Here is a 22,903-nt window from a genome sequence, read left to right as displayed (position 1 = left end):
TTTTGGTCACTTCACAGAGTTCTGCGTAGCGGAACTCCACAAACTCCGCTCAGGCCTACTTAAAAAACTCACAATCAATCTCAAAGAAATGGGAAAGTCGAAGCTAGAAGTCCTGCGAGATAACCATCACCACGAGAGTCTTTACTTTTGTATTTCAGCCTGTAGATCAATGATTGGAAAGTATCCTCATAGTGTTTAGCATAGGACTACATGATACAACTAACTTGTTATTGGTAGGTGCTTGCTTTTCTGAATTATGACTGATATGCAAACCAATGTCTTATTGACATTTGTGACATTGCCAGCAAGAATTAGAAGCAAGAACATGAATATGCTTTGGAAAATGACCCTCGTGCATAAGCAGAGGTTGTAATGAAGTTTGCACTAATGTTCAGATTATGCATTTGTTCTAGCAAAATGTTAGCAAGTCCGCTGAGGCAATGTGTTTATAAAGAAAGGGTGTATGATGCTTTCTCTAAAGATGCTAAGAAAATTCACTTTTGATGTCTCTTCCTATTTATGTTATTGAATACATTTTTCAAATTGAAAATTGAGTCTAGTGTCAGACAAAGGATTTTATAAAAACACAAATAAGATATATTGAAAATGTTTTATATGAGGAAATCTGAAAGAAGTAAAAACCTTAACTGTGAGCCACAACATATTTACTTTTTTAAAAAGATGAATTAACGGATCAAGTAACATAGTCAAAAGACTTAAACGAGACCGGCCTAAATCTAAACTTAAGTTCTTTGCATTTCATTCACTGTAAATGACAAAGGTAGCAGCGAGAAATCCTGAGGCCTTTTTATCAACTTCATCAGTCAATTTCCTAATGTTAAAGATTACAGTTACATTCTGGAATGACATTTACAATCATATGCTAATCATTTGTTTGGTTTCCACAGAAATACTTTTTTACAGGATCTAGCTACTTTATGTATTATTTTTCTTATGAACTTCCATTTCTCTTTCAAAATCTACATACCAGCCTCTCCAGTCAATGTTTAAACATAAACCATGAATTAAAGAATTATTACAAGGTCCGTGCAACTTGGGAGTTGACAGGACCAGGAGCACCAGTAAATCCATGTCTTACAAGTGGGATCCTTATTGCGCCCTTAGAAAATTGCAATTACACCAAGAATAGCTTATTCTGGCTCTGATTTTCTGAGTAATTCCTTATTTTCCCCAAGTATTTTACTACGAAATCCCACCTGGTTCTAGATGGTAGAGTCTTTAAGTGAAACATCACAAATTAGTTCTGTAGAGTATGTTTATGGAAGTTGTAGAGCAAGTGAGATGGAATTACACAGAAACAACTACCAATGAACTGAAAGGACAATATTGAGCTTTTTTTAATTTGAGTAAAACTGCTTGTGAAGATTTTGAAAAAGTGGGTTAGTATTTGCACACTGTATGTACAAATTTGTGTTTAAAGTGATATAATCATTAACAATTCATGTGCTATTCTTGTATTACATTAGAAGAAGAATCAATCCCTTACAGTAAACCCAACTTTGTCTCGAGGGATCAAATATCAAGTAATTGTTCAACAGCAGAAAGTTCCTATTCCAGAGGCTCAACAAGTTCAAGAAGTCGTGGTTCAGAGCGAAGCACAAGGGCAGGAGACCGTGGTGAGGTAAAGCACATTGACTTTATGTTCCTTAAATACAGTTGACTGTAATAAGCAAATTGTGTCTGTCTCACTGATGCTACTAAATTGACTCCTACACATGTAAGGTGTTTAGTTTTCACTAAGATATATTTCACTTTTCATATATTTGATTTTGAAAGCCAGTGGATTGTCGGTTCGGTTTATGAACCTTATTCGGTTGGTTTGTAAATCTTATTCGGTTAGTTCGTAACAGCCATCACATGAAACATACAATAAGAACAATGTAAAACAAATCCTGATGACAGGCATAATATAAACATGTATTAATAAAGTCCAAAAAAACACATTTTAAAAATGGATAGACCATCATCACCTTATAATCATTACAGGGTTCTAAAATCAAAAGACCAGCTAGTAGAGAACACTTTTCCTCAGGGTGATGACCTTCAGGATAAAAAGAGCAACATCAAAACACACTAAGGCATCATTTAATGCAAGTAAAAACTTCAGGTCAGCTTTATAAGATGTAATGTTCTGGGCAATAAGAATAGGTCTAGGATAAAAATCCATATCATTCAAATAAAGGTTAGAAAACAATAGAAAGTGCAACATGCTTTATTTGCTCAGACCATCACATGGGCAAGGGGTTATATCTGGGGGACAAGATTTCATGTAAGGAAAAACCACCAGATGATGCAGTGTACCAAATCTGAGTCTTGTCAGAACAAAACGGTGCTGCATGTTAGTAACACAAGATAAATAACTTTTACACCCTCTTCTGGGTAGTATGACATGTAAAAATCAACCATCGATTTAATAATTTCAATGCCCACTCGCTGTTCCAGTATATGCTTCAAAAAGGTTTCTTTCATCTTCTTAGTGTGTGATAACACGTAGATGGGATCCGACCATACTGACAGTTTCTAGAAAGTAATAAAGGGGGAATTAATAAAGGCTAGCCAAGGGATACATGAAACGTTATCCAAGGTTAAGCAGTCTAGAATGATTGATTCAGTAAAACTAGTTTCCTCTATTGCCCCTAAACATAACCATAATAGCAGAAGTCTTACCAAAAGTATGTTCTCCAAGTGCTGTAGGCCAACCTCCTGATGTGCACAGTTGAGGCAGAAAGAGGTAGGCAAAGTAATCGTTTAGGAAACTGTATTCCTCAACTTTCAGGGCTGTGCTAGAAGCATAACCCCAAAGGCCGGCCCCTTATGTGGCAGTAGCCACCCCACTAGCCTTGTATATTTCCACAATTTCTTTAATGGGTTGGCTACCTAGTTTGGTTGAAAACCTAAAAAATCCCATGAGAATTTCTGCTCATTTTGACTTTAACATTTAATATCTGTGATGCGCAAGAACAATTGCATGTGAATAAACACCCCAAATAGCAAAAAGAGTTTACATAGGCAATTGGGGTATTATCAATAAAAAAGGATCTACATTATTTTGGTTTATGACTGTAGATCATTGTAAAAGTTTTACATTTATTAATCACCATTCTTTTAGAAGACAGGAACTCCCCAAAAGAACTCACCAGTTCCTGTAAACAAACTGGGGTCCTGGATAACAAAACAGCATCGTCAGCATATAACAACACTGGTACAGAATGTCCAGCAGCACCGGGAGTATCAGCTTGCAAAGACTGCAGAATATTATCCACCCCACTAGTGAAAAGTGAAAACAGTAAAGGGGCTAAAACAAAGCCTCGTAAAATGCCATCCCTACGTGTAAAGTGGGCGAGCGTTCACCCTGAGAACCAAAATTAACTTTACTGGATAAATTCTCATAAAGGTGTGCAAGAAAACCTATACATGTCCTGGGGGCATTTAGAGAGAGAGCAGCGATGATCAAAGAATGGCATGATCAACTAAATCAAAAGTGCTACTTGGATCTGCAAAGCAAAGATAAAGAGCACCTGGTTTGGCTCTGGTGTATTTCCCAATCAACAAATCCAAGTTGACGCATTGCTCGATGGTCTCTGAGCCCTTTCTAAAAAACAAACTGAGCTAGTGATAAGACAGAATCTTGTTATACCATCTCCTCCAACCTCAAGTAGTATCCTGCTCATCATTTGCACTGAGGAATCCAGGAGCACAAGGGTGATAGTTTTTAGGATCTGATTTATCGCTATTTTTGTAGAGGAGTACATTTATAGAGTTACCCTAGAAAGGTGGGATCGTACCAACAGTAGCTACATTGAACACCCTTGTAAGGATAGGCCTCCAAAGTTCATTGACGGATTTAAATGTATCTACCAGCAGCCTATCAGGTCCAGGGGCCTGTTCCCAACACTGTCTTGCAAAGCTAAGAGAACCACATCAATAGTGATATCCAGTGAGAGAGGATCCCATCTATGGACAATACTTTTTTTTAGTTTCAACAGGTAAGATCCTTTTTGTCCACGCCTTTTCCTGGATCACTGTCTTTCTTTCTGCACAGGCCTGTCTATACTGTAAACTAAGGGACTTGGTTACCTTGATATCCCGGGGGGAAATGCATAAAGACTGTTTAGGACACCTGAAGGCCAAGGTACAATCATGATTGACCCATCCCCTATTACTTTCCTGGGTGGTAATCCAATAAAGAGCCAGGAGTGACTTAATGGAGTGGGTGTTATGGTTAAAAATATCCATCAGCAAATTATAAGTCATGTCATCTTGTAGACAGTAACTTATTTCAATAAAATGTATTGTTATTATTTTTTGTAGTATGCTGTTAGGGTGATACCTGTTCACTTCATGTGCACTATGATAGGCCAATTAGGGGAAGTATTATTAGTTAAGGTGAATTATTCAATTTTTTTACCCTAGAAAAGTAAAGGTAATATAATGGGGTCATGGTCACTTAATTCGAACTGTATAATGCTAGGGGTACCATAATACATACCGCTTATAGAAGCAGATACCAAATCACGGTCGATAACTGTAGAGGCATTTCTTCTGGTAAAGGATGGGGTTTGCTCCCCATTGACATCATATTCCCACATCAGTAGCTGTACATCATGCTTGGAAATGATGCAATTCAGTGCATCCCCATACTCATTATGGCACAAATGTACAAAGCTCACCCCTTCCTGATTAATATATCCACATACACGTGTTGCAGGTACAGGGCAAGACTGCCTGCCCATAATAGTACAAAGTTCGTATGGATAGGGCGTAAAAAAATGTCAAGACCATTGTCAAGTGCTTTAGCTACTCTCTGGCATGTGGAGTCAAAAACATAGGCCCTCATTACGATGGCAGTCGGAAGTCATCTCGGGCAGGGGTCTGACAAACCACATGTCCGTGGTTACACCTGCCTAATTACAATGAGACCGCCATGTAGGCGGTCAGAAAACTGTTCTTTTGCATTGCAGCTTGTGCTTCAGTCCTAGAAAAGGGCCGCAGCACAAGCCACAATGCAAAAAAAGAGAAGTTTTCAAACATTCATGCAGTGCGTGCCAGGCACCATGCGGTGCCTGTCACACGGTGCATGTGTCTAAAATACAAGTGTCTACAATAAATGGGTTAGAGGTTCTTCCCATTTCCTAGAGCAACCGGAAACGGAACAAACCTATTTAATTAAAGGTAGGACAGAAACTGGACCCAAATACCCCTCAAACCTTTTACTATACCTGAGTCAGTCATGGTCTTGTAAAGCACTCGGTACCTGTTAAACACAGCCAAAGTGGAGTTAAAAAGGTGCAATGCGGCATTATGCATTTGTACAGAACTCCGTAAATGATGATAAAATAAGCCCAAAGGAAATACGTTCCAGACAAATGGGGAGGGGGGAACTGCCCTTGCAAGGATTTCCCCAACAAAACTAGGGTGCTGAAAATTAATAACTATACAATCCCGTTGTGGGGCAGCTTGCCTGGCTCCAGGAAGGCCAAGTTTGTGTGAAGCTCCCATAATCTGGCTTTATATCCTGTATAATCCTGCAGTTCCAGACACCAAATTACGTTCGCTTACCTCTCTGAAGGGCGCAGATGGGCTTCTGGTTGCAGCATTCCTGCTTACATCGCTCCTGGGACCCCATTGGAGAGCGATATCTGCTCCTGAGTGTACGCTGGAGTGGAGACTGCACCAGGCTGTGGCAGTCAGGGCGACTATGTAAAGTTCAGCCCCGGGCCTGCAGATTGCTAGGAGGATCGCTAGCTCTGGCTGGTGAGAAGAGGCGATATCGCCGAGGTGACTGGACTCGCTACTGCCTACCGAGCCAGCTGGAACTGGTTGCCGGCTGCGAGATTGCGGCGCCGCCTTTGGCCGAGCCGCGACCGGGGTTCTCTTACGACCGCGGCAGAGGTAGGAAAACGCGACTCAGCTAAAGCCCCCCCCTCCACTGCTGACACAGCATATGCCTCCCCCGCGCTTACAGCCGGCACCTTTGCAGAGTCTTCCGGATTAGTGAAAGTGTAGTCACGGCAATCACTGGTGGGCGGAGCTGCTGATACAGCGCAGTATTCCTGTCAGCACCCGCCACCCTCACTGCATTACAGCTGTGTCTAGTAAGCTATGTCTCCCAGCCTGTTGATGGAAGCCCCTGCCGCGAACCACTGGAAGGCCGAGAAGGGTTAAGAAAGGATCGGGCTGCTTTTGTCCTGCTGCCCAGTCCCCCACGCTGGATTGCTGCAGCACCCATTCCTGGTGGGAGCACCTCAAAGATGCGTTAACGACACCATAGAACGGGACTGGATGAGGGAATCTGACTGATCTGTCCTGGGTTCCACTGATGTGACTACACTGAGAAGTGAGTGGAACTGGGGTGCTAAATCCTGTGAGACCAGTTTGTGTCAGATCGACTTGTGAGGTTTTTGATGTTCTACTCAGCGACAGTGGTGGTCTGCTACTGATCCTTTGTAGCCTGCGATAGCCCCTCACTAAGTGCAAGATTGTTGCTGCCTTAGGTACAGTGGACTGGGAGAGTGGGCTATAGAAATAGCGCTTCGTGCAGCTGATTGCACATACTTCGAATACCAGTGAGGACAGACCAGTGCAAGCAGCCTGCACTATGGGGAGAACTGAGAAATCCCAATCTAAACTACAGTTCGAGCCACGAAAGACGGGCAGGCAGCAGAACATGGATAAAACTGAATTTGAATCTGGTTCTGAGACCGGTGAGGCACCAGATGACCCAGATCTAAAACAATACAACGCAGTCTGACCAAAATAGATGGGAAGATAGATGCCTTATCATTCAGCATAGACAGGATGTCGGAATGCATGGATAAGCTCACAGAGAGGCTAGATTTGGTGGAAAAACGAGTTTCGGACGCAGAGGATACCTTAAACACTAGCTCTCTAGCGCCAAACAAAATGGATAAGTTACTGCATGATGTTCAGGCAAAGACTGAAGATATGGAGGTGCGATCTCGGCATAGCAATATAAGACTGGTAGGCATTGCGGAGTCGACCAATATTCCAAACATGTAACTCTTTGTGGAACAATTTCTGTTCACACTCCTGGGCAGGGATACATTCTCCAGCATGTTCATCGTAGAGGGTGCCCACCGCGCTCTTGCGCCTAGACCGGTGCCCGGAGCCCCTCCGAGGTCAATAACTGCCAAGCTGCTCAACTATAGAGATCGTGATGCTGCTTTACGCAAAGCCAGAGAACTACGTACATTGCGACATGAAGGCATGGACATTTCCCTATATCCTGAGTTCACACAACAGGTGCAGGAAGCAAGACACCTGATTCTCCCAGTGAAGAGGAAGCTTCACGACCTAAATCTGGAATTTAACATGATGTTTCCTGCCAAACTGCATATACAGGGTCGCAGGGAAGTTGATGCATCATTCCTTACACTCAGGGGAGTGGATGTGTCCTGTGCAGGGGATTTGATGCTCGCTTCCTTACTGTGTGGGGAATTGATAAGTTGTTTCTTACTGCTGCCCGGTGACGATGCGGCAAGATTGCGCCACGATGCAACAACGTTTGATGCGATGCTTGAACAGCTGCAGTGGTGGCACGCTTCTTCGGCGATGCGACAGCAACTGCTGCGGTAGCGACACACTTCTCCTCGTTGTGTCGCGCTTCCAGCTCCCAGCAACACGCAGTCTTCTCAGAGGGCCCAAACAACAGTAGCTTTTCAGGGAAGATGGTGGGGAAGTCTTGTATCCCTGAGACTTCAGGCAGGAGGCAAGAACACTTCAAGCCCTTGGAGATTCTTCTTCAAGATTGCAAAAGTACACACAAAGTGTCAAGAATCAGTCCCAGGTCCAAACACTCCTCAGGATTCGGGCGACGCTATATGTGGTCCACCTCTCGACGTCACCAACTTCCTGCACTAAAGGCACGGAAGACTGGAGCAATGGAGCGAGGGAAGGGAAGGATGGGAACAGCGGGGAGTAGAACCTGTAAAGAAAGTTAACATACAAAACAAAACATAACACAATGCAAGCCAAAATACCTACTCTCAGTACTTCTCGCTATTTTGTATATTTATGATGAAGAGCTTCCTTATTTCCTCAAAAACACTCATACCATGACTCTTGTCGTAACCATACACAACTTTCATCAGATAACAAAGCAATAGAAAACCCATTACGTCTGGGTTACATCTTTGTACACCTTTATCTAAGAGAGAGGATTAGCTGTCTCCTTCTCTGCTAAGGATTGAGGGAAGGTACTGAACGTACTCAGGGGAACCTAACAGGACTCTACGTCTGTGCCAATACTCAGAAGTCAGTACTGCGAGAGCCGGGCCCTCCGTCTGTGATTCTTTGGTGGGTTTTGTTTTATAGTCTCTGAATTGTTATAGCACCAAGTCTGCTGGATGTTCACTCCAGCGCTAGCTCCGAAATGAAGAAATAATGACACCCCACCTGTCTATGCATCAGAAATCTCCTCTAATCTATTTAGTCGACTTCGCATGGATGCCAAACACTGTTAGACATAGGTCTTACTCCAGACCAATTACGGGTGATTCTAAGACAAGAAAAAACTTCAAATGGCCAGCCGGCCATGAACGCCTTTACGTTGCACAATTGCTCGTTCCGGTATGTCTACGACACACCCCTACATCGGATACTTGCTGTTTGCCGGTTTAGTGACTCCGCCGGGGTAGCGTGTATCTCGGAACCCTCCAGCGAGTATTGCGGTAGGCGCCGCTGCTCCGGTGATGGCAAACCAGCCCCCAGTCGCTCTGCCGGGAAACCCAGGACACTGAAACAGGACTCCATTTTCAATGATTTGGAATGCCGAAGCTCTCGGCCAAAAAGGTGCAGCAAACCCCGCGTCTTACTCCAATACCGCGGGAAAGAGTTGTACGGGACGCCGCCCGTCTGTTCAGGAAATCTTTAATTACGCATCGTGTGTGCGTTCCGGGCGTTTTATGCCTGTGGCTCCTCCCGCGCTACACATGGGATTCTGGGAACCGTAGTCTAGGAGGCGCCTTACATACGGATCCTGACAGTAGGTCCCCCGCCAGGCGCCTCCTAGAACCCGGCTTATCTGGGTATTTTCCATAGAAAGCCTTGAGTTTGGCCGGTGCATGTACGTGGACACTGGGCACCCACGAATCCTCCTCAGCCGAGTACCCCTTCCAGGAGATCAGATACCACAATTTCCCCCCCTGAACTTGGAATCCACCACGCGCTGAACCTCATATTCCTGACCGATGTCTGTGGAAACCGCAGGGGGAGGTTTGCGCACTCCTCCCTTTGCCGGTTTCAGAAGGCTACAGTGGAACACTGGGTGAATACGCAACGATCTAGGAAGCCGAAGTTTATAAGCCACCGGATTCACCTGTTTGAGCACACGATAAGGGCCGATGTATCGTGGGTGGAAAACACTTCGCAACTTAAAATGGAAATTCTTCGTGGACAACCACACCCTTTCCCCTTTTTTATACTGCGGGCCCTCCGCCCGGTGTTTATCCGCCCAGTTTTTATACCGAATTTTGGCCGCCACCAAGTGTTTCTGCACTCGGGAGTGACCTTGACGCACCTTTCTCATGTGTTCTTGTAGTGACGGCTGATTCAGAACCCGGCCCGGCATGACGAATGGCAAGATTCTAGCGTCATACCCGAAGTTGGCCCTGAAAGGCGCGACACCGATGGAGCGGTGGGAGGCGTTGTTATAGGCCAGTTCTGCCATCCTTTCGGTTTGTCCAGCCGTCTGGGGGTGGAAACTGGAGGACAACGCCGAGTCGATCTGCAGAGCCTTACACCACCCTTGCCAGAAACGTGCCACAAACTGAGGGCCTCTGTCGGACACAATAACTTGCGGAATTCCATGCATCTTTACTATGTTTTGTAACAACAGTTGAGCTGTTTGTCCCGCTGTAGGCAGTGTCTTGCACGGAATAAAGTGGCCCATCTTGGTGAGGCTGTCGATAACCACCAGAATGGCTGAATGCCCTTGATCCACCGGGAGGCCAGTGATGAAATCCAGGCTGATATTTTGCCATGGGGCCTGGGGTGTTGGTAAGGGAACCAGTTTGCCTCTGCGGGTGGTTGTGTCTGTCTTCCCCCTGGCGCAATCCTCACACCTCGACACCCGCTTCTTCACGTCCTGGACTAGAGATTTCCAAAAGAAATATCTTTGCACCAAATGCGTGGTCTTTAGTATGCCCGGATGCCCGGCCAAAGGAGAGTCGTGGCACCACTCAAAGGCTCTTCTTCTAAGGGCGTGTGTGGGTAGGAACAATGTCTTGTTCTGGAACGGCAGCCCTTCCTGGATCTTGCGTGCCGGGCATTTGTCCGCCCAACAGCTCCAAGCCTCCTGACTCCTGTTTGTTCGTATGCTTTCCAAATACTCTTCTGCACGTAAGGCGCATATCACCTTGGACGGCGGTATGATAGCCTCTTTCAGATCTTCCTCGTTGCCTTCAACGGCCAGTACTCGGGATAGAGAGTCGGCTTTTCGGTTGTCTACCCCAGGGCGGAAGGTAATGATGAAATTATACTCCTCAAAGAAAAGCATCCACCTCATCTGTCTTGGTGACAGACGCCTGGCGGTTCGTAAATACTGTAAATTCCGATGATCGGAATATACCGTTACCGGGAACCTGGCCCCCCATAGATATGGGCGCCATTCCTGGAACGCCTTTTTAATAGAGAGGAGTTCTTTTTCCGCAATGTTATAATTCCTCTTGGCCGGTAACAGCTTCTGTGAAAGATAGGCCACCGGGTGAAGCTGCCCTGTGTGTTTGTCTCTTTGTGAAAGGATGGCCCCGATCGCTTCATTGGACGCATCTGCCTCAACTATGAAAGGTACATCCAATTGTGGGTGCCGCAAGACCGGTGCAGAGGTAAACGCCTCCTTCAGGTATTCAAAGGCTTGGTTAGCTTCGGTGGTCCAGGCGAACGCCACGCCCTTTCGGAGAAGACGTGTAATAGGAATAGCTCGTTGGGAGAAACCTTGTATAAATCTCCAATAATAATTAGAAAACCCCAGGAAGCACTGTACATCCCTCACATTTTGGGGAACCGGCCACTCCTGTACCGCCTGAACCTTTCGCTCTGACATACTCATACCATCCGGACGGAGTATCACTCCCAAAAATTCCACTTCCGTCACCCCAAACTCGCACTTGCTCAGTTTGCAAAATAGTCTGTGCTTTCTTAACTCCTTTAGTACCTGTGACACATGTTCCTGGTGCTTAGTGACCGACTCAGAATAAATCAATATGTCGTCGATATAGACGACAACTGTTCTATCGACGAAGTCTTTAAGGACGTCATTCAAGAAGTACTGGAATGCCGCCGGAGCGTTACACAACCCGAACGGCATTACCAGATACTCAAACAGACCATAGCGGGTTTTAAACGCGGTCTTCCACTGGTCCCCTCTACGAATGCGTACCAGTTGGTACGCCCCGCGCAGATCCAACCGCGTGTAGATCCTTGCTTCCCGTACTTGATCCAACAGGACCGGGATAAGGGGTAGCGGATACCGGTTTCGAACGGTGTTTTTGTTGAGCATGCAATAGTCACAGCAGGCTCTCAAATCCCCATTAGCCTTTGCAATAAAGAACAACGGCGAGGCTGCTGGTGAGCGGGACGGGCGAATGAAGCCTATCTCCAAAAAATGATCTAGATACTCTCGTAGATGTTTCGTTTCCGGTTCTGATAGAGCATAGACCCTACACGTAGGGATCACTGCTCCTTCAACCAAATCGATCTGGCAGTCATACGGTCGATGTGGAGGAAGGGACGCGGCCTGTTCCTTGCTAAATACGTCTGCAAACCTCCGGTATTCTTCGGGTAGGCTAATGTTCTTTTCGGCTGCCGTGGCTGCTACCCACTTGTGTGCTACTGCTGTGGCCCCCGAACTCCCTCCTACCAACATAATCTCCTGACATTCCTCAGACAAGAATTGAACTGTTCGACCTCTCCAATCGATGGTGGGGTTGTGAAGGCTGAACCAGGGCATCCCCAATATTATCTCGTACTGTGGAGCATCTATAATATTCAATGCCAAGAAGTCGATGTGACACATCTCACCTGCTTTACAAGTTAACCTTAGTAGTTCGGTCTGTTCTAGGAGTAAACCTGAGGTGAGAGGTTTGCCATCCACCGCTAACACTTCTTCTGGTATTTTCCTAGCGATCTTTCCTATCGCTAACCTGTCCACCAGTCCACTATGAATGAAATTACCTGTTGCCCCTGAATCCAACATGGCTTTGATCTGAAAAGTTTGTCTGCTGGTATCCAGCCACATGATCAGTTCAAAGTGTTTTTCGACCTCACCCTGTTGAGTGGTTGCCAGGGACGGAATCGTCCACTTGTGTACCTCTGCCTCTTCGGAGTCTTCACCACCCTTTGGGGAAACGTTTCCTCCCGCCACGGTGGCAATTGCCTTTTTATTCCTATAACTCCCCCCTGGTCTTTTGGGATGGGCAGGGCACTCGCGGACGTAGTGACCCTTATTACCGTAGTACATACACAGGCCTTGTGTTCGTCTGCACTCCCTTTCAGTCTTTGACAATGGAGCACGTACAGCTCCTACTTCCATAGGCTCTGATGCCGCCCCACTTCCCACGGCTTCCTTACTCATCTTTTCTCCCCGAAGCCTATCGCCCCCCCGGTCTGTAAGCCGACTGTCCAAACGTAAGGCTAGACTTATTAGAGCCTCACACGTTTTGGGCTGGAGATCTATTCAAGCTATGACATCCTTTAATTCACTGCAGAGGCCCTGATAGAACAGAGACATTCTCTTCTCTTCCGGCCATGCCGCTTCCGCTACCAAACGATTAAACGTGGTTAAATAGGTTACTAACTCTGTTCGTCCTTGTTTTAATTCCAGAAGCTCCCTATCAGCGCTAAACGTGGTAGTTCTTCTGTAAAATACGCCCTCCAAAGCGGTTCTGAAATCATCCCAATCCGATAAAACCGGATCGTTATGGCGTACCAAGGGAACCGCCCAATTGGCTGCATCACCAGCCAAGTAGGAGATAGCAAACGCCACCCTAGAATGATTGGTAGGAAAGGAGGAAGGCCTACAAGAGAAGTGCATCAATATCTGAGTGAGGAATACTTGTATCTTACGGGGATCTCCTGAATACCTCTCGGGATTGGCTAACGGAATAGGGGGGGGTACCATGACCTGTATCGGATGCATCCCTGATCCTACATCAAAAGGATTCCTTGCCAACCTCTCCACTTTGTCCCGTAAATCCGCCGTTTCTGCCCTAGAGGCTGCCAACTCCCGTTGTACAGCGGCAAGAGCAACTAAGACCTCTTCCATAACTCGTCTCTAACCACCCCCCGAACCGGGAGGAGTCTCAATACGTGGGTGCGTAATTCTGTCAAGAATCAGTCCCAGGTCCAAACACTCCTCAGGATTCGGGCGACGCTATATGTGGTCCACCTCTCGACGTCACCAACTTCCTGCACTAAAGGCACGGAAGACTGGAGCAATCGAGCGAGGGAAGGGAAGGATGGGAACAGCGGGGAGTAGAACCTGTAAAGAAAGTTAACATACAAAACAAAACATAACACAATGCAAGCCAAAATACCTACTCAGTACTTCTCGCTATTTTGTATATTTATGATGAAGAGCTTCCTTATTTCCTCAAAAACACTCATACCATCACTCTTGTCGTAACCATACACAACTTTCATCAGATAACAAAGCAATAGAAAACCCATTACGTCTGGGTGACATCTTTGTACACCTTTATCTAAGAGAGAGGATTAGCTGTCTCCTTCTCTGCTAAGGATTGAGGGAAGGTACTGAACGTACTCAGGGGAACCTAACAGGACTCTACGTCTGTGCCAATACTCAGAAGTCAGTACTGCGAGAGCCGGGCCCTCCGTCTGTGATTCTTTGGTGGGTTTTGTTTTATAGTCTCTGAATTGTTATAGCACCAAGTCTGCTGGATGTTCACTCCAGCGCTCGCTCCGAAATGAAGAAATAATGACACCCCACCTGTCTATGCATCAGAAATCTCCTCTAATCTACTTAGTCGACTTCGCATTGATGCCAAACACTGTTAGACATAGGTCTTACTCCAGACCAATTACGGGTGATTCTAAGACAAGAAAAAACTTCAAATGGCCAGCCGGCCATGAACGCCTTTACGTTGCACAATTGCTCGTTCCGGTATGTCTACGACACACCCCCACATCGGATACTTGCTGTTTGCCGGTTTAGTGACTCCGCCGGGGTAGCGTGTATCTCGGAACCCTCCAGCGAGTATTGCGGTAGGCGCCGCTGCTCCGGTGATGGCAAACCAGCCCCCAGTCGCTCTGCCGGGAAACCCAGGACACTGAAACAGGACTCCGTTTTCAATGATTCGGAATGCCGAAGCTCTCGGCCAAAAAGGTGCAGCAAACCCCGCGTCTTACTCCAATACCGCGGGAAAGAGTTGTACGGGACGCCGCCCGTCTGTTCAGGAAATCTTTAATTACGCACAACGTCGTGTGTACGTTCCGGGCGTTTTATGCCTGTGGCTCCTCCCACGCTACACATGGGATTCTGGGAACCGTAGTCTCGGCCTTACATACGGATCCTGACACAAAGTTCCCTTTCTCCTTTCCTTGGGAATAAAGTAACCACTGCAGGCCAACCCCAACAGCACAGCACCGGGGCAGTCTCCTCCTTCAGTTTATTTGGTTCGTCTCCTTGGCAAAGGGTTGTCTTGATTCCCAGAAGTGATCTAAAGTTCTGGGGTCTGGGTCCCCCTTTTTATACACACAAATCCTTCGTCTCGGAAGACAGAGAGTGTCTGTACATAGTCCAAACCAGTTCTGGGTGCATTCTGCCAGTGCACAACTTCTTCCTTTGTCAGTGTGGGCCAGTGTCATCAGACGCACCACAGGAGGTGGAGCCAGCATTGTGGAAGGCAGGCACAGCCCTATTCCGGCCCAGGTGCTACTCCTCCCACCACTCCCAATGCAGATAGGTCTATTCAGCCTAGTGCCAACTCACCCTGCCTCCTGGTGCCACCCCAGCCCCTATCACACACAAACCAGACATGGAGTACACAACCCTAGCAGAGACAGGCTGGATGGTTAGGCAAGAAAATACCCACTTGCTAAAAGTGGTACATTCAAACACAGAATGTAAAAACCACCTTCACTAAAATATGTATTTTATCATTCTGAGTTCAGGCATACTAAATTTGTTTTTCTACCATGTTCCCTGGGTCAGTTAGGATTATAAGATGTTATAATCAAACTGCCCATTCTGGCCTATGGGAACAGGTAGTCTTGCAATAGTGAAAAAACGAAATTGGCTGTAATTCACGATCAGGACATGCCACACACATCAGGGCATGTCCTACCTTTTACATACAATGCACCCTGCCCATGGGGGTACCTTGGGCCTACCTTAGGGGTGACTAATATGTAGAAAAGGGGAAGGTTAAGGGACTGGCAAGTGGGTGCACTTGCCAAGTCGACATGGCAGCCCCAAGGAATGGCAATGGCAGGCCTGAGTCACATTTTACAAGCGGCTTCTGTGGTTGGCACAACCAGTGCTGCAAGCCCACCAGCAGCATTTGATTTACAGGCCCTGGGCACAAATGGTGCACTGTACTAGGGTCTGACAAGTAAATCAAATATCCAATCATGGATTCCCTAATCCATTACATCAATTTACAATAGAACATATGCACTTTAGCACTGATCAGTAGTGGTAAAGTGCCCGGAGTCATAAAACCACCAACAACAGCTCAGAAAAATACAGGAGGAAGGCAAAACGTTCAGGGATGACCCTGCAAATAGGGCCAAGTCCAACACGGAGCCATTGGCCTGTGCCTTAAGAGAATCTCATGGGTATAGGGGATTGCTCTTTCCAGGTTATTGGGTTTTTATCTCTGCCTACGCAGATATATTTGAGAACCGGGAAAAAATCTGACACCGGTGCTCAAGGAGGTCATGAACTTCGGGGTCATGTCAGACCTTAAAGTCAACTGGTCTAAATCTATTATCTTCCCTCTTACCCCTACTATGACTCCGGTGGGGCTGGACTTCCCTCTACAATAGACCATGGACATCGTGCGATATCTGGGCATACAGGTGCACACTGACCCTGGCGTGGTATTCTCAGAGAACTATGGGAGGGCAATTACTAAACTGAGAGAGGAAGTGGCACCATGGATTCACCTGCCTCTCTCTTTGGTTGGGCGCATCTCTCTGATGAAGATGGTTGTCCTTCCTGGATTTTTGTTTCTGTTCCAGAATTTGTCAAAATCAACAGGAGAGAAAAGGAATATAAATGGAGCCACTCTTGGTCCCTTATGTATTAACTAAGCAAACAATCAACAGAAGAGTGATTCCAAATAAAGTGGTTGCATGAGGAGTCACGCCTATTTTCTAAAAGAACCCTCACTCACCAACCTGGTTGGTGACATGCTTCATCATAGGGTTCCCATCAGAGAGGCCGAGTGCCTCTCTAGTGTGCTACAACGCCTAATTACAGCGGAGCAGGTTTGATTGTATTTTGTGTGGGAGTGCAAGCAGTGAATGTGCAAGGAAAAAAAGGGTTACAATTGCCTTCACTTATCCCAAAGAAAAGTTATTGGTGGAAAAGTAAGGCAAAATAAAAACATGGTGAAGTGGATGTGGAAGCTGATTAGATAGATCAGTCACATCCCTATGTGGTAATGAAAATAACGGCCTACATGTTTCAGCCTCTTAACTCCCCATTGTGAGGCTTTCTTCAGGACCAGGATGTCACGGGGGTATGCACACGCTAAGGTGCACACTCACCTGTGACATAAGATACTGCACAACTTACGGTTAGTATGGTTTCTTCAAGGATTACTGAAGGCAAAGGATTTCTGAAAGACAATACACAGATATAGACAAACATGCCACATTGCAGGTTTTAAACAGTGTGGGTGACATCACCCATGCTGTCAGGCATGCTCTACAGGGTGTGTCCATACGTTGTAGGTTGTAACCTATGGTGGAAGTGAAAAAAGTGTGTGAATTGATAGCACCTAATACACGAACGAAAAACACATGGACTAAATTGTGCCCAGGTGGTCGGTAAAACTATGCCGATTCAGAGTGCAACTTGCACTAATCACCTACATACCGTTTCCGGCATGTTAGGTAAGTGAAAGAGAACAATTAAAAGCGAGGTGTACATGACTAGAAAAAAAGCGATACAAACTTGTAACGCTCAAGGCATCAGATAGAAATAAATGACGAAAAATAAGACAAGGTAAGGCTTACATGAGATGTAAGAAAGCTTTACATCATGGATCCTAGCGGGGGCGGTGGCTTGTAGTCACACGCTAGGAAACAAAACATTGCATCATTAGTAACAGAAGCAGTTCAATTACCTTAAAACTGCAGTGCTGTGCCAGGTACTTACTACACCAAAGCTAGACACACGTATGGCACCTGGTAGAACCCTTAACTCAGGACCCCGAGGATAAAGAAGTCCTGTACCTGGGTGAGTATAAGTAGAAACTGAGCCGCATCCTAAGGATGTCCGATCGGCTCAGCACAGGATTAAGGATGTCATTGCGTACGCGAGTACCTGTTGAATCCGTCATTACCGCACAAGGACTGAAAAGCTGACGGATTAAAAAACAGTGAAACTTTATCTACCCATATTGTTTGAACTGAGGGTATAATAGTAACAGTTTGGAACAGCATACTACCAAGAAAGTCTATAAATATAGGTAATGCCCTTGATATCACTTTACGTCTGCAGCAAACAGACTGAGAGTACTTTAGTGACAGGCTCTGTTAGATTTACAGCAAAAATACCAACCAAAAGTTGGTCGAGAGAGGAGGTCTAAGTCAAGGCTAAATAGTCCATTGATGACAACCTTAACCGTAGTACATGGAAATAGGAGGTATTAGATCTAATACTTGTGTGTGGGGATACCCTAATCAATGGCACATTCAGCCGATGTGAGAGGGACAAAGTTCTTGCCCATGAGTATATAGTGATACACCCCAACCAATAAGTCTGTGTGCTTGATCTGCTAAATATGAGTGTTGACCTTTATCCACAAGGTGGAGGATATGTCAGTATGATGAGTTGTCTACCTTATCAGGATAGAGCCCCAGGGTAAAGGATGTGTCAATGTACCGAAGTGACTACTTTTTAAGGACAGAGCCCCAGGGAATGTTATCATTGAGACGCTGTTTGTGCGTTGACAGACGGTAGATCCAACGCTGCTCCTTCTCGAACAGGAGTCTCTGAGTGTTTTTCCCTGATAAGATCTATTCTATGATAGTCCAGTGCAGATCATTTGCGGTGTGATTCTTCTGTAAGAAGTGTTCGGTCATTCTGGTTGTACTTCTTTTGCCCCGGATATTGCTCCGGTGCTCGCAGATGCGTTGCTTTACTTTCCTGGTCGTCATCCCCAAATATCTCAGGCCATAGGGACACAGGACAAGGTATATCACGTTGACCGAGTTACAATTGATATGGGATCTCTGGATCCATGTTTTGTTGGGTTCGAGATCAAGGTTCTTAGTTGAGGAGGTCAGGTGTCAGACAGTGCAATCTACACAGGGAAAATGGCCTGTAACGCTGGGTAAACCCCAGGCATTAAGGACAGACAGATTAGGATTACTGCCAACCTTTTTCGGGCACGTATGTACTAAGGAGTCCCTAAGGCTCCTTGCCCATTTAAATGAAAAAGGGGCTTCTCCCAAATCCTTTTGTTGGACTGTAGTATCTTCCAATGTTTATTAATGGATTTAGTGATTGCGTTTGATGCTGTACTGTATGTTTTAACACAAGTCAAGGGGACCTCGTTGGTATGTTTTGGGTTATCCGCCAAAAGAGCCTCCCTGGGCTGGTTCCTTGCTCGCTTCTGGCTTTTCTTCAGGATATTCACTGGGTAACCACGGTTCCGCAGTTTATTAGACAGCTCAGCTGATTGGGTGCGGTAATCATCCATACTGTTACAGTTCCTCCTAATGCGCAGGTACTGTCCATACGGCAGGTTCTCACGCAATGTCCTTGGATGGAAGCTGGAGAACCCCAAAAGGTTGTTCATGGCAGTAGGTTTGTAATACGTTTTTGTCATCAGGGTGCCATTGACCTTAGTGATAGTCACGTCAAGGAAAACCATTTTCTTCCTGTCACAGGCGTGAGTGAACTTTAAGTTGGCATCACAGGTGTTGATCCATTGGAAACATTCCGATAAGATGTCTTCCGGTCCTTGCCAAATGACAAGGACATCATTGATATATCCCTTCCAAAACGAGATAAACGTTCTGAATGGGTTACCTTCTGCCAAGATGTACTTTTGCTAAAAATCGTGAACATATAGTCCGGCTACACTCAGGGCAAAGGTACTGTCCATTGATGTCCCTGTAGTTTGAAGGAACAGGTCCCCCTCGTACTAAAAAAAGTTTTGTTTCAGTGCCAGGGTGGCGCATTCAACTATGAATTGTCTGGGAGTCTGATAATCTCAATTGGTCTCCGCCAAAGCCTGGCTCAGTACCCTGATGGTATCATCTTGGGGGATGCTCATGTAAAGACTCTCGATGTCTAGGGTAACAAGCATGGTAGAATCCTCGTCTACTGTCAGATCTTGTAACAGGGCCAGGAGACTCTTGGTGTCTTTGAGATAGGTTGGGGTTTGTTGTATTAATGGTTTAAGAAAGAAATTGCAGAAGCGTGATAGTGGCTCCAGTAGAGATCCAATCCCCGAGACAATAGGACGTCCCGGGTGAAGGGTCCTGTTTTTATGTGTCCTGGGCAGGGTGTAAAAATATGGGATTATCCCCTCACCAGTTGGTAGGAAATCCGCTTCATGTTTTGAAATATGCCCATTAGCTTCTGCACAGCTCACCAGGCCACCATTCATGAGCTTAAGTTCTGGTGAAGGGTCAGAGGGGTGTAATTCTTGCGGTCATTAAGCAGGCGTCTACATTCCTTGTCATAATCCGTCTTATCCTCTATCACCACACCTTCCCGGCTTAATAACAATGGACATGTTGGCCTGTAATTCTTGGACAGCTTTGAACTCTGCAGCGGTCAGATTTTGTAACGTACCATTGTCTTCAAATCTTTCAATATGATTGAATACTGCTTTCTCAAATGTCAGGATCTCTACAGGTGTAGTATGTGGAGGTGGACTAAAGGTGGATTTGAGTCTTAGTCCTGTCTCCCCTGTGAGGTTGGAATCTGCCCTGGGTTCCTGTTTTTCAAAATAAGCCTTGAATCTCAACTTCCTAAAAAAAGTGTGACAGCTCACAATGTAATCTGGTCTTGTCTAGACAGACCATAGGCACAAAACCTAGGCCCCTGTTGAGTACCTTCTCTTCTATAGGTGAGAGACTTGTTTTGGACTGATTAGTGATCAGATTCTCTGGTTGCTTGTCTCTACCTGTTGTTCCCGGGATTTGCTGCCGGTGTTGTTCCCTACAGGGTCTTCTTGTTCCCAATGGACCTGATTTGTCCCTCTTCTTTGCCCTCTTCCCCTCCTCCCCCTTTCTAAAAAAGGCAGTCTGTGTGTGTTCTGGGGAAAAAGTGGTGCCTGCATAAAAGCTGGAATCTGAAAGAAACACGTTAGTGTTAGATTTCTTACCTTAGGATATACCCAGGCGTCAGACTGGATCCGGAATGTTTTCGCTAGCAGTACCTCTGCGCGTCAGTAGGTGGCGCCGTGCGGCTCCGCGTCCGTCGCTGGCGTCGTATGCGTCAAGATGACGTCAAGGAGACTACTTGGGCGCTACCCATGTGCGCTGACGTCAGTTCTTTCTTTTTCCACGCCAGTAAGTGCATATCCCATTAGAGTACGTACCTTAGTCACTTCCCAGTTGGGCCGGCCGTATTAGTGGAGTCATCATGCTAAACGGATAATAGCATTGGTATAGGTATTTTAGTTATACACATGAACGGTCAACCGGACCGTAACCAACAAGAAAAAACAGTACCGCTAATAACGCTGTGTTCTAAAAAGAGTATGGAAATGGTGATAAGGCCTCCTAGCCTGTACAGACAGAGGTGGCGCCGCATCCTCCCCCCATCTATCAGGGCGCGGGACGCGGTGACCTCGGCAGTGCAGTTTGCAAATAAACAATAATCCCTCAAGGATGGGCTTCCCACTTTTTGACTTTCCTTTTGAGACTTTTTGTCTCCTGTAAGTTTGAGTCTACTCTGGTGCACGTAGGGATGCCTGGTTTTAAGTCTTGTGGGGCCTGCCATTGCAATATGCTGGTGGTGGACCCCCACGGTATCTGTCTCTACTGCCTGGAGAGCGACCACGACTCCCGGTCCTGTATGGACTGTCTGGCCATGGCCCCAAAGGCCTTGAGGGAGCGGCACCGGAAGCTGCTTGAGGTCCGGCACTCGTCCCCACGCCGTTCGCAGTCCAGGGGCCGCTCCAAGAACTCATGCGGGGCCGCCATCATTGCTCCTCGGGCTCCAAGTCTTCACCCTTGGATTCGGGTAAGAGACGACACAAAAAGAAGTCGAAGAAGTGTTGTCGCTCTCCGATGTCCCCCCGTCAGTCCCCGGATGCGGACGAGGTGGACAGGGGCTCTGCCCCTGCCGCTCCTTTGGAGCCCGGGAGTCCCGCAGCCTACCCACCTTATACCGGTCCGTCGGCGACTCCCGCTCAGGTGCAAGAATTTCTTGCTACCATGGACCTCCTGTTTAGGATTTGGGCTTCCGCCGGCGCACCCTTGGGCCCTGCTGTCCCGTGTCAGGATCCTGTTGGGCCGTCGGCGGCGGATCCTGCACCGCTGCCTCCGGCCACGGTGCCACAAGGTCCCACGCTGCTGGCTCCGGCCCCAGCGCCACCCTCAGCTCCGCCTCCGGCTCCGCAGTGGATGCCATTTGTTCTGCCCCTGCCCAGGTTCCAGGACAATTTTGTCCCTACCTGGGATCCGCATTGGGACATGGCGCTGGTTCGGCCCTGTCTGGCGCTGTTCCCGGCACTGTTTGTTCCTTCCCCGGTCCCTGCCCTGCCGCCGCAGTCTGTATCACATACGGTGGAGGTGGAGGACGACTGGGTGGGGCCCGAGGACCCTCTTGCTCGTCAGTGTGACTCTGAGCAGGACTGGGCAGACGAGTTAGAGGTGGCCGGCGGCCACGATGTCTCCTCTGACCCGGGGTTTGCCTCTCCTCCGCCTACCATGGAGGAGGGCGCTTCTTACACGGTGGTGCTCCGTCGGGCAGCTGAGGTCCTCAACCTTGATCTCCCTACGATGGCCCTAAAAACTAATCTCCTCACTGAGGTGCTCCAGACGGCGTCCACTTCGTCGGAGCCCCTGCTGCCATTTAATGACGCCCTCACTGACGTCTTACTGGGCATTTGGTCGCGGCCAGCCACAGGGGCCCCTGTGGATAAGAACATCGCCTGGCGTCATCGCCCGGCTCCGGGTGACCCTGCGTTTCTGACCACTCATCCTACGCCCGAGAGCCTGGTCATCCAAGCTTCGACGTCCCAGAGTGCCTTTCCCACGGCTCCGCCGGTTAAGAACTCTAAGAAGCTGGAGTAGTTTGTCAAGCGGTTGTTCTCTTCGGCCAGCTTAGGGCTGCGGTCGGTGAACACCGCCTGCCTCTTGGGCCGCTATTCCCACGCTGTGTGGGATACAGCTGCACAGGTGTTGCCTAAGTGTCCTGAAGAGGACCAAGCTGCGCTGTTTCAAGCTGTCGCCGAGGGTAAAGATGCGGCTAAGTTCGCCATTCGGTGTGGTTTGGACACCGCGGACTCACTAGGTAGAGCAATTGCTACGACTGTGGCGCTTCATCGCCACACCTGGTTAAGATCTACCGGGTTCTCGCCAGATGTCCAAAGCTCACTCATGGACATTCCCTTTGATGGCACTTGCCTGTTTGGCAATAAAGCCGATAGTGCGCTGGAGCGTTTTAAGGACTCGTGGGCCAAGTCCTTAGGTATTTCCACGAAAA

General features: G+C 47.0%; 1 protein-coding gene across 1 annotated transcript in view; it reads left to right on the top strand.

The window, feature by feature from the left end:
- The window catches only part of ROBO3 (roundabout guidance receptor 3), a 1,168,980-nt gene that overhangs the window by 1,089,562 nt on the left and 56,515 nt on the right, over positions 1 to 22,903 (top strand). The window contains exon 28 of the mRNA XM_085646102.1: positions 1,488 to 1,642. Within this exon, the coding sequence (XP_085502228.1) occupies positions 1,488 to 1,642 (155 nt within the window). The remainder of the gene's footprint in view (positions 1 to 1,487; positions 1,643 to 22,903) is intronic.

Source organism: Triturus cristatus, chromosome 3_1 (assembly GCF_964204655.1).
Source record: "Triturus cristatus chromosome 3_1, aTriCri1.1, whole genome shotgun sequence".
Taxonomy (NCBI): Eukaryota; Metazoa; Chordata; class Amphibia; order Caudata; family Salamandridae; genus Triturus; species Triturus cristatus.
This window is presented reverse-complemented; position numbering and strand designations above follow the sequence as displayed.